The 12372-nt window shown below is 53.5% G+C and overlaps 1 protein-coding gene across 1 annotated transcript; it reads left to right on the top strand.

The window, feature by feature from the left end:
• The first annotated feature begins 1202 nt into the window (after positions 1-1202).
• Positions 1203-11011, top strand: GLIPR2 (GLI pathogenesis related 2). The gene is made up of 5 exons (XM_078881704.1): positions 1203-2190; positions 8403-8511; positions 9241-9344; positions 9869-9946; positions 10698-11011. The coding sequence occupies exons 1-5, from the start codon at positions 2178-2180 to the stop codon at positions 10868-10870; spliced, it is 477 nt and encodes a 158-aa protein (XP_078737830.1). The 5' UTR covers positions 1203-2177; the 3' UTR covers positions 10871-11011.
• Positions 11012-12372: the final 1361 nt, after the last annotated feature.

Here is a 12372-nt window from a genome sequence, read left to right as displayed (position 1 = left end):
AGAGTGGGCAGCCAATCAGCGAGGCCCTTTGCCCGGGGGATAAATAACCATCATCAATAATCACCATCAGCGGTAGCAGCAAGTGAGCCGTGAGCAATCCACTGCCGGATGAAAGCCGCTACAATTTCCACCCGAATTGGCCCGAAAACACGTGGAAGTGACGTCACACGCCCTTTGTCAACGCATTGTAACGGAGTTGTAACGATCCGATTCCAACCGCCGATTCCATCGTTTGTAGAATCGCCGCTAAACGATTTCATCCACCCCCCCCCTCCACCGCTGTGGTGGATGTAGCGTACGTGAAGCTATAGAATCGATCATGAGAATCGTAGTGTTGGAACTGATTGCGTGGAACAATTGATGATTCGCTACATTCCTAATGTATAACAACACACGTGGGAATTCCCCTCCACGTGTCCCACTCCCTCCCCCTATTCATCCTTCAGCCTCCCCCTCCATCCCTTCCTCATCTCCTCCATCGCACACTCCCCCTCTGCATCCCGACACCCACCACTCCCACCTCACCCCACCCATCATCCCATCTCTCTCCCTCTTCCTTCCTCCCCGTTATCCTCTAATCCCCCCCCGCATCCATCCTGCTCCCCCCCTCCTCTCAAACTCACTCCACAGAGTTGGAGAGAGAGTTGGGGAGAGTTCGGGAGAGTGAAAGGGGGGATAGAGAGGGGGGGTAGAGAGGAGGGGGGGGTAGAGAGAGGGGGGTAGAGAGGGGGGGGGGGTAGGGGGTAGAGAGGGGGGGGGGGGGGGTAGAGAGGGGGGGGGGGGGTAGAGAGGGGGGGGGGGTAAGAGAGGGGGGGGGGGGTAGAGAGGGGGGGGGGGTAGAGAGGGGGGGGGTAGAGAGGAGGGGGGGGGTAGATAGGGGGGGTAGATAGGGGGGGTAGAGAGAGGGGGGGTAGAGAGGAGGGGGGGGTAGATAGGGGGGGGTAGATAGGAGGGGGGGGTAGAGAGGGGGGGGGGGGTAGAGAGGGGGGGGGGGGTAGAGAGGGGGGGGGGTAGAGAGGGGGGGGGGTAGAGAGGGGGGGGGGTAGAGAGAGGGGGGTAGAGAGGGGGGGGGTAGAGAGAGGGGGGTAGAGAGAGGGGGGTAGAGAGAAGGGGGGGGGGATAGAGAGGGGGGGGGGTAGAGAGAGAGAGGGAAGGGGTAAGAAGGAGGAGTGCAGAGCGTGAAATATTTCATTTAAAGGGGGGGGGGGGCACATAAAGCAAAGCATTAAAAAAACAACGAAATGATGAACGAAGCAAAGTGCCGAATACACCGAGCATCTTCTTGTTTCCTCTGAATCGTAAAAAAAATAAAAAGGGGAGAGAGTTGGGGAGAGATAAGGGCGAGAGTTGGGGAGAGCAGAGCGAGAGAGAGCGAGAGAGTGAGCGCTAAAGGGGGGGGGGGCACATAAAACAAAGATTAAAAAAAACTAAATGATGAACGAAGCAAAGTGCCGACTACACCAAGTATCTTCTTGTTTCCACTGATCGTAAAAAAAAGGGAGAGAGTTGGGGAGAGAGTTTGGGCGAGTCTGGAGCAGTTGGCGAAGTGGGCGGAGAGATTCGTGCAACTGAACTCGAAACCCAAGAGGCGACGAGTTCCACTGCCTCTCTCGCCACGGATGGAGAACAGCTGCGAGACGCACCCCACAGAGACACACAGAGACACACAAAGACACACCCCCACAGAGACACACAGAGACACACCCCCACAGACACAACACCACATAGACACACAGTAACACATCAACACAGAGACACACCCACATAGACACAGAGACACACAGAGACACAGAGAGACACACAGAGACACACCTCCACAGAGACACAGAGACACACCCCCACATAGACACAGAGACACACAGAGACACACCCCACAACACACAGAGACACACCCCCACAACACACAGAGACACACCCCCACAACACACAGACGCGCAGAGAAGTTAAAGTGATACGGGCAGATAGAAAGACGCGGGGACATAACGACACACAGACAGTGATCCAGCAAGACACAGACGGACAGAGATACTCAAGAGCTACGTAGCAGACGGATAAATACACAGAGAGAGAGAGAGTGACAGAGAGAGAGAGACACAGAGAGGCCGGGTCACGATCCAGCTCTCGCTCGCTCTCTCTTCTGAGTCATTCGTTGAAGTTCGACTCCGACCCGGGTCGCCATGGGGAAGTCTGGTGAGTGAGTCGCGTTTGTGTGCTGTGTGTGTGTGCTGTGTGTGCTGTGTGTGCTGTGTGTGCTGTGTGTGCTGTGTGTGCTGTGTGTGCTGTGTGTGCTGTGTGTGCTGTGTGTGCTGTGTGTGCTGTGTGTGCTGTGTGTGCTGTGTGTCGCGTGTCGCGTGGCGTGTGTGCTGTGCTGTGTGTGCTGTGCTGTGTGTGCTGTGCTGTGTGTGCTGTGCTGTGTGTGCTGTGCTGTGTGTGCTGTGCTGTGTGTGCTGTGCTGTGTGTGCTGTGTGTGTACGGTGTGTGTGTGTGATGTGTGTGCTGTGTGTGTGCTGTGTGTGTGTGGTGTGTGTGCTGTGTGTGTGTGGGCAAAGGCGGCCAGGTGCTATCCTCACCACACGCGCGCACGGGGAATCTTTGATCTTTGCAACGATGACGACGTGTGAGCGAGAGAGTGAGAGAATGTGTGTGTGTGAGAATGTGAGTGTGTGTGAGTGAGAGTGTGTGTGAGTGAGAGAGTGTGTGTGAGTTGGTGTGTGTGAGTGTGAGTGAGAGAGTGTGAGTGTGTGAGAGGGTGTGTGTGAGTGAGAGAGTGTGTGTGAGTGTGTGAGTGAGAGAGTGTGAGTGAATGTGTGTGTGAGTGTGTGCGTGCGTGAGTGAGTGAGTGTGAGTGAGAGAGAGAGTGTGTGTGTGTGAGTGAGAGTGTGAGTGAGAGAGAGTGTGTGTGAGTGTGAGTGAGAGAGTGTGTGTGTGAGTGAGTGGGTGGGTGTGAGAGTGTGAGTGGGTGTGAGTGAGAGAGTGTGCGTGAGTGAGTGAGAGTGTGTGTGAGTGAGAGTGTGTGTGTGAGTGAATGAGAGAGTGTGTGTGAGTGTGTGTGTGAGAGTGTGAGTGAGTGAGAGTGAGAGAGTGTGAGTGAGTGAGAGTGTGTGTGTGAGTGTGCGTGAGTGAGTGAGAGTATGTGTGAGTGAGCGTGTGTGTGAGTGAGAGTGTGTGTGAGTGAGAGTGTGTGTGAGTGAGAGAGTGTAAGTGAGTGAGAGAGTGTAAGAGTGTGTGTGAGTGTGCGTGAGTGAGTGAGAGTATGTCTGAGTGAGCGTGTGTGTGAGTGAGAGTGTGTGAGTGAGAGTGAGTGAGGGTGTGTGTGTGTGAGTGATAGGAGGGTGTGTGTGTGTGAGTGATTGTGAGCGAGATTTAACGGCGAGCCGGTCGTTTGCGTTGTGGCCGTGGGGTTTTGTTGGTATGGTGGAGCTACGCCGAGCTTGACAACGCTCCTGCACCTAGCCTGGCACAGTAAGGGGTACACAGCTGGTGGTGCATCTACCCGGTCATCTCAGTCAGCCAACCCATGGCACCTGCAGGGTCTGTCCCGAGACCTCCTCATGCACCTAGCCTGGCACAGTAGGGGGGGTACAGCTGCTGGTGCATCTACCCGGTCATCTCAGTCAGCTAACCCATGGCACCTGCAGGGTCTATCCCGTGACCTCATCCTGCACCTAGCCTGGCACAGTAGGGGGGGCACAGCTGGTGGTGCATCTGCCGGTCATCTCAGTCAGCCAACCCATGACACCTGCAGGGTCTGTCCCGAGACCTCATGCACCTAGCCTGGCACAGTAGGGGGGGTTACAGCTGCTGGTGCATCTATCAATGGTCATCTCAGTCGGTCGACACGTGGCACCTGCAGGGTCTGTCCCGTGACCTCATGCACCTAGCCTGGCACAGTAGGGGGGGTACAGCTGGTGGTGCATCTACCGGTCATCTCAGTCAGCCAACCCATGGCACCTGCAGGGTCTGTCCCGTGACCTCATGCACCTAGCCTGGCACAGTAGGGGGGGTTACAGCTGGTGGTGCATCTACCGGTCATCTCAGTCAGCCAACCCATGGCACCTCCTGTCGGGGAGCCTTCACGTGGTGTACTGTTACTGACTGTACTGCCAGTATATACTGTACAGTCTGTATACAGTACATACCGTGTATGGATGGCAGTGTGTATGAGTACAATATGTTGACTACGGTATCTATATAATTGTATACAGCAATATTATATACTGTATCTCCACTACCACCAGCCCCACCCTTGATGTCCTCACAACACCCCGTGGTTAATCCCACTACGACTACGTAGACCCCTACCCCACTGCGGCCTAGTCTCTTATACCGGGAGGGGCGGGCCGTCCCTCGGCAGGAATCTAGGCGAGACGGCGTTTGGAGGGGGTGGGGTGGGGGGGGTGTCCGTGATCTGGAATTAATTTAAGCACAACTTTTTTACGTTGATTTTTTTTTTCCATAATTGTAGTGTGTCGCTGCCGCAAATGGTCATATCACTGGATTTTCAATCCAAAGAGTAGCGGATACGTTTCTATTTCCCGGCGTCAAGCGCAATTGTCCATCATCCAGCAGTGGAGACGGCTTCATCACAAAACATGCGATTGTCATGCATGGGGCTACTCCCACGTCTCTACCTCCCCCACCCCCAACACCTCTTTGACCAGCTCGGAAAAGTGGACGTGTTGACTCATCCGCAAATCGGTTACGTATTTTATCGCCCCTCCCCCCCGTGGATGTCGTTGGCCGGACAAATCCGGAATTCGCAGCGAGCTATGATCTCTGTGTGATCCGCCAACCCCCCCTTCCCCCACCGCGGTTATCGCTGTGTCCTGTGGTGTTGTCGATTGTTGCCACATCACGGATGAGAGTGAGTGGCAACGGATGAGTGAGTGGCAGCAGTTGGGCAACTGCTGCCACTGGCTCGGCCTGGCACAACAAGATAATGTTAATATTGAGGTCTTCGTTACTTTGGGCGATGTCTTTGGCTCCCACATTTTTTCTCCCCCCCACCCCTCCAAATTGTAGTTGGTGGGCATGATTCATTACTTGGGCAACTTTCTAGAAAAGTCTCCCATCTTCGCACGTTGTGTTATTCAGGCCACTTTCGCCGATGAGACATCATGAGTGTGAGGGCCGCCACACCATGTGGAACCATTGTTGGGGTTTGACAAAAGGCACGATGATGATGGTGGGAGGGGGGGGGGTCACTCTCTTTGTGGATTATTGGGGAGGTCACACATCAGGGGCCGCACTAAAGGCCACCAGGGGCCACACTAAAGGCCACCAGGGGCCGCACTAAAGGCCACCAGAGCCAGCCAGTGGCCCGCGGGCCTTGCGATGAAGGACCACTGGCGTAGAGCTACAGCTGTGATTTTACACAGCGGCGGTCAGCGAGCCAGATGATTGCGTCAAGAGTAGCGGAGGTGGCGTAGTTGTGGGTCGGACGTTGAGTCCATAACACGTCCCATGGTTCTCCTCTGGGTGACCGCAGTTTCCACACCCCGCCGGAGAGTTAAGTTTTCCATTTGTTCATCGTCGTCTGCTGCTGCTGCTGCTGCCACGGTTTGTGCAGTGGAAGTGGTTTTAGGGTTGTGACCCAGAACCTTCGACGGAATATCCATTCCAGGGATCTTCTGCCGTCGTTGGGTCTTTCACGAGGTTTTTGTGACGTCCTCTTGAACTCCATTTTGGCTCTCAAATCTTCATCGTTCCGGGTTTGAAGCCGCAACGTCGAGCGCGTGGGGTCCAAAGGGCCTCTCGCTCGTTCGCATGACTTTGGGCGGCGAGGTGCCTTGCCGAGTCGATCCCGGCGGATTAGGGAGACACGCGTTTTCCCACGGCTCGCTGGAACTTTCCGGAGGGTCGCGGCGAGCGAACGGGGAGCCCAGGGCGCTGTGGTCACTCGAGAGAGTTCCTGGAGTGCCACCACCACCGCCGCCGCCGCCGTTTCACAGCGTTGAGTTGGAACGTCAACAAGTCGAGTTCTGGTCCATACGGCTGCTGCACGGTGCTCGGATTACGGAGTACTCAAAGGCCCATGGTTCATAGTTTCGTGGACCTGCTCAGTGGTCCTCTGATTCCGCATTCGGTGAAGCGTTGTGTGAATTATACGCTGGATGTGTGGGAGTTAATTTCCGTTTATTTGGAATTACCCTATGCGCCAATAAGCTCTTAAATCGGGTTTCGTATGTACTGTTGAGATTTTATGTATTTATTCTGGTTTGTCTGAAATTAAAGTGGAAGCCACTGCTACTCAGCTACGTCTACATCACCTCCACCACCAGGCCACCTGAGAACACAAAGATAACGCAGTCACTAAAGATTTGCCCTGAAGATGTAAATGATCAACAAACGAAGACGCCCATTCAAAACAGGATTAGCTTTTGTTATTTTAGACAAACCCAAAGAGATATTTGTATTAGATAGGACGGCTCCAGCATGCAGAGCATTTGCTGCAGTGGAAAAAGATTTTCCAGCATTAGTTTCTTGATAATGATGATGATACACTTCATTGCTGAATACAGATTGGGAATGGGGGTGGTGTACGTTTTCAGATCACAAACTGATCAACACCGCACCCACAAGATTACGAAAGGTCTTATTTTAGCACGTAGGCTTTCGCGACCAGTTTTATCCATAACCGCATGCCTATGCAGGTCACCACCGTACGTCGATGGTGATTTAACTGTGAGCAGATAACAACAGGCACTGCAATCTACGTGCACACACAAAAAAAACAGCGGGATGTACAAGCACAATGTGCATGCACAATGTATGTTGATTACCCTATGAATAACCCAACCGGTAATGGATATCCATTGTAATTTATACACATTCATTAACACCCCCCCCCCCCCTCTGGCTGATTGGCTCACGGGTGACGACATCGCATGTATCCCTCAATTTAAGGATTAAACGGGATTTATCCACAAATCTGGCTGTCGCCTAATGATGCAAGTTGTAATTACTGGCGAATCGTACTCGAATAGTAAATGTTGTGGATTCACTCTCCAATACAGCGGTGTGCTGAACTAGTAAGGAATTTGCATGTTTTGGTTACGTGACAAACCTTACTAATTGGCCTATATCATGTGGACATTTATAGCAGCCAAATACTCTCAGCGCGTGATGTTGATTTTAAACGTGGAGTGAAAAAACCGGAGGACCCGGAGAAACATCCACGCGACCATGGGGAGAGAGACACGCGCACACTCCAAATCTACAAGCGTCAGGGTCGGGATTGAATCCATGACCTCCTCCATACCAGGCGAGGGAGTTAACGTCTCGCCAGCGCCGATGCCTTATGGCAGCAGCAGCAGCAGTATGATTCAGGAGCACGGTCTTAAGATGCAACAACAGCAAAAAAAAGGCGAGGGTTGGGGAAATGGGCCGTATGCCCGAAACGTCACATTTATTTTGTTTCCTTTTAAGGCCACACACACATTGGTACTAACGGACATGCCGAGTTGCTTTGTTGTTTTGTCTTTTTGCACCGCTGCCAATGCAGCAGCAGCAGCAGCATGAAATAATTTGCGTTTGCGAGCAATTTGACGCCACTGTTTTTGCTTTCGTTTTGCACTTTCAACCCTAAAACAGGCGGGTTGCTTACATTCCACGCGTGCAAGGGTTCCCAGGCCCCCACCCTCCCCCTCTCTATGTCCAAACAACGCACTCAGCGGAAAATCAGCCGCATCGGAGCAGCAACGTCACCAACAGTGGTGGGATTGTGGCCATGAAGCCCCCAACAATGGGCCATATAGTAAACCCAGAGACTCATCTATATATTTGTGAATATGTGTGTCTGTTCGAAATGTTTAGCATACTTTCCGACATGCAACGAACTTGAAATTTGACACGTGGATAGCTTCCACACTGTACACCATGCAAAAAGTATAAAAATAGACTTTTGTATTTTGGGGGGGGCGCAATAATGCTTAAATTTTGTACGCAAGTGAGCGGTGACGTCACATCTGTGATGTCACCCGCATGCGTAGCGTCACGCAGTGTGCCTGCTGACGTCACGCAGTGTGCCTGCTGACGTCACGCAGTGTGCCTGCTGACGTCACGCAGTGTGCCTGCTGACGTCATGCATCCCCACCCTCCGCGTAGGCCGTGTTTTAATCCAAGACAAGAATCCAAGTCCCGGGCGAAGCCGGGTAGCAAAGCTAGTAGAGATACATCGAGATATTTCTAAGACAAGCCGTGCATTTGTTCGCAATGCAACCCATACTTTGGGCCATATTGTAAACCCAGAGGCTCATAAAGATATATAGAAACACTTAGAGACCCATAGAGAGACACAGAGATACATTAAAGACAAGCCACAGCCGTGCGATTGCTCGCCATGCAACCCACACTATGGGGCATATAGTAAACCTCGAGTGAAACGTTGCTTCTGTCCGCAGCCTCGAAGGAGTTTGCACGCGAGCTGCTGAATTCGCACAACGACTACCGCAAGACGCACGGGGTGCCCACGCTGTCGCTCTCCTCCAAGATGTGTCGTGACGCACAGAGGTCAGGCCGCGGCGATCACACGCATGTGCATGCACACGCAGACGGGGGGGGGGGGGGGGGCGGACAGACACGCAGACGGACGGGGAGGGGGTGGGGTGGGGACGGATGGACGGACGGACACGTAGATGGACTTATTCGCAGATGGACGGATCAGCGGTCACGTGGACGGATATAAGAATGGACAGAACGACGGCTGGGGCAGACGGAGAGACGGAGCAATTGCCGCACAGACCAATGACCGGATGTAACGGACAGACGACACAGCCGGGCAGACAGAGAAGCGGTCAAATGGACAGAAGGACGGACGCAGCACGAAAATTAAAAACACGTAATCAGGGTCGATTTGGTCAATGACCCTTCTTATCCATAGTAACGCGGTGTTTTTTGCACCGATTTACATTCGCTTCATTGTCGTATTTTTCTTTTTTTTTTCTTTTTGGTGATGACCCAAGTCGCTCTCGCGAATGAGTCTCTCCTACCCTTGCCTCCTGAACTCTCGCCCGGTTAAGCAAATCACTATCGAACCTGCATCTGCTTTGAAGAAAGGGTCATTTCCCCAACACGTCGTCTTTTTAACGTCGATGTTGTGGTGCCCACGTTGTTCTCGAGGAACGTGTTGCGTCGGTGTAATCGGTGACCCGGGAGACGGACGACGCTACCCTCGGGACTCCTCGCGTCCGCCGCCTGACACCGCCGGCTAACGCCGCCGGTTTTGACGCGTCGTTTCAGCTATGCCGAGTCGCTGGCGCGGACCCGGGTGCTCAAGCACAGCTCGGACACGGAGCGGGGCCAGTGTGGGGAGAACCTCGCGTGGGCCTCCTACGACGAGCCAGGTGGAAGCTCCCTCCCGTCCGCTCGTGACCCCCAAGTTCGGAATATTTATTCGTAACCCGAGGAATCCGATGAGCTACGATGCTCTTTTTCAATCTCGATTTGAAGATTTCGTGACTGCAGGAATCCATACTCTTTGGTTCTTTTGGTAAAGTCACGTAGGTATAAAATAAAATAAATCACGACGTTTCGGGCGCAACACAAGCATCCATCATCAGGTGGGAAAGCGTGGTCTGCTGCTGAGGCAGACTGTTTTAAAATGTTTGAAATGGGTGTAGCTCAAGGGTCGTAAAAAAAGTGTCCAGGGCTAGTGATGTTAATGTGAGAAATTAGCGTGTAACTAAGATAGGAGAGCGGCCTCCTCGACGAGGGCACGGTGCTCTCATAACCTCGCCCCGTTTCATGAACGCGCTAATCCCCACTCACTCTACGGTGCTTCCGATGGTGCTGCTTGTCGCTGGCTGCTCGGCGTTTTGGGCCCTTGGGCCATTGCTCATCCGCGAACGTTTCGTTGTGGCGTGCGCAGCTAAGGAGGTGGCGGAGAGGTGGTACGCGGAAATCCAGAACTACAACTTCTCCAACCCGGGCTTCTCTTCTGGCAGCGGTGAGCGGCCATTGAAGCCACTGCACACACCGCCCCTGCCTGATGATTGGCGAACACGGACGGGAAGCTGTGACGTGGTGGTTGGGAGTGAGGGTGGCAATGGCTCCCCCTCCCCCCTTGCCCCCCCTTCCACCACCAGTTTCCCTCAACAGGGAGAAGGGTCCTTATCTATAAATATGGGGCGGGTCATCAGCATGGGCTCAAGCGAGCCTGACCCTGATGATGAGAAACTGAAAGTCGAAACTGGGTTTTCCTTGTATTCAAGCAATGCTGCTGCAATGATGTTTTTATGTCGAAGGACAGATACGGGACAGATGAGCCCCTATTGTCTGCCCAAGTTATTTTGGTGATTGGAGTCTCCACAATTGTGTTTATTAAATATGTACATCATTATATTTAATGATATACTGCTTATAATAATAGCGAAAAAAAACTCTACACGCTCGTCAATAACAACACTGCGGCCTTCAAAGGAAAAATCTAAAACAGGCGACGTTTCGAGCAATGGCCCTTCTTCACAGCACACATCTGCGTGCTGTGAAGAGGAAAGACCCGAAAAGTCAGCTATCATACATATCTTTTTATCCGAAGGCCACGCAGTGTTTTCCTTTGGTTAACTGCGCTTACGCACCACTGCCAACGCAGCAGCAGCAGCAGATCATTTGTTTGACGATAATAACGGTGACGATGGTGGTGGTGATGATGACGTCGCCTCCCCTCCCCCGTGCCGCGTGGCGTGGACCCGGCGCAGGCCACTTCACGGCCATGGTTTGGCGCAGCAGCCGCAAGCTGGGCGTGGGGCGGGCGCGCGCCAGCGACGGCTCGACGTTCGTGGTGGCGCGATACTTCCCGGCGGGCAACGTGGTCAACCCGGGCCAGTTCCGCGACAACGTTCCGCCGGCGGGCGCCACGGCCAGGAAGTGACGCCGCGGCCGGCCAGGGAGGAGGAGGAGGAGGACGGGGACGGGGCAACGTGCGCTGCACACGGGGGGCGCCGGCCGGCCGAAGGTGGAAATGATAAAAAACCACATCGTCGGCGAATGTCATTGTTATCGCACATTATCAACGAGTTTTCGAAAAGATTTGTGTTGGCGGGGGGGGGGGCAGCGCAGGCTGCGGCGAGGTTGCCGTGCAGGAGAAGTTGCCGAAGGAGTTGCCGTGCCGACGCGAAGCGAGCTGTCACGCGTACGTGTACGTGCGCGGATGCTCGACGGTGAAACGCGTGGCTGGCTTACACAACGCGCGCTCGTACATGACGTGAAAGTGACGCTGTATGGAGGAGGGAGAGTGCAGGGAGATGAGAGGAGGGGCGGGGAGATGGTGTGAAGGGGAGCGAGATGAGAGGGGAGACGTAGGAGAGTGAGACGAGAGGGTGCAGATTCTATTTGTTTTAAGTTTACCCATCATCAGGTGTGTGAAACATCGAACATCTTAGTTGGTAATTTAATGAAGAAGATTGTTAAGTTTTGTAGAAGTGCACTGTGGTGGGTTGTAAGGACTGGTGTTTGAGTAGCCCTGCACTACTGTGTGTGTGTGGTGTGGAACGGTGGTGCAGTGGTTAGCGCACTGCATTACGAACCCAGCGACCAGACTTCCATTCCCACTCACGACCAATACGAGCGGTGAATATTTGCACCGGGCCTGTGCCTGCCCTGGGTCGACTCAGTTTTAAATGAGTACTTGGTTCAGTCGCTAAACATCAGCGCCCGGGAGACAAGGGCAGGCATGGCAGGCGTGGTGTTGGCCCACCCACAACCAACTCATCACTGCTCGCTGATAGCACATGCCTCAACAGCCGGTTAAAAGGCTATACAGAGGATCCTTGTCTTTTTGTGTGTGTAGGGAGGTCTTATCATCAGCTGCACCAAAAAGAAAAACACCTGCCTGTGTACTTCATGCCATGATCAGAATAAGACTCTTTATTTATCCTGGAAAAAAATGTAACCCTCCATCCGCCCCTGTGGAGCAATGAGGTGGTTGTGGAGAAGGTGGAGGAATTCCCATACCTGACCAGTACCGGTTGGGTAGCGGATGTCTCACTCCAAATCAGCCGAGCGGGGTTTATCTGTTCATTGCCTCGTGGAAGCTACTCCACATACAGCTCCAGGTCCTCTTTGCCACGGCAGTGCCCTCTATTCTCTTTTGCTTGCGAAATGTGGACCGCTTTGAAGGAACATATGTGGCGACTTGAAACATTCAGGCTGGCCATGCCTGCGATCCATCCTGGGTTTGACCAGACCGGATTGTGCGAAGAGCTCACAAATCATTGCAACGTCTGAACACAGCCCCATCAGGGAGCTCCCCTGGCAGACGAGGCTGTGTTGGCTGGGTCACGTTAGCCCGCGTGCCCAGCCACCTCATGGCCATACAGTGTCTGTTCGTCTGGATAAGGGGGCTTAAGTGGGTGAGGGATGGGCTAGAGAACA

The sequence above is a fragment of the Lampetra fluviatilis genome, chromosome 62 (assembly GCF_964198595.1).
Source record: "Lampetra fluviatilis chromosome 62, kcLamFluv1.1, whole genome shotgun sequence".
Lineage (NCBI taxonomy): Eukaryota > Metazoa > Chordata > Hyperoartia > Petromyzontiformes > Petromyzontidae > Lampetra > Lampetra fluviatilis.
The sequence above is the reverse complement of the archived record's forward strand: the minus strand, read 5'-3'. Positions and strand labels throughout refer to the sequence as shown.

Excerpts from the sequence above, each read along its gene's own strand:
- GLIPR2 (XM_078881704.1), top strand. Across the intron at positions 8,512-9,240 it reads ATGTGTCGTGACGCACAGAG|CTATGCCGAGTCGCTGGCGC; the intron begins GTCAGGCCGCGG and ends GCGTCGTTTCAG. Across the intron at positions 9,947-10,697 it reads GGGCTTCTCTTCTGGCAGCG|GCCACTTCACGGCCATGGTT; the intron begins GTGAGCGGCCAT and ends GACCCGGCGCAG.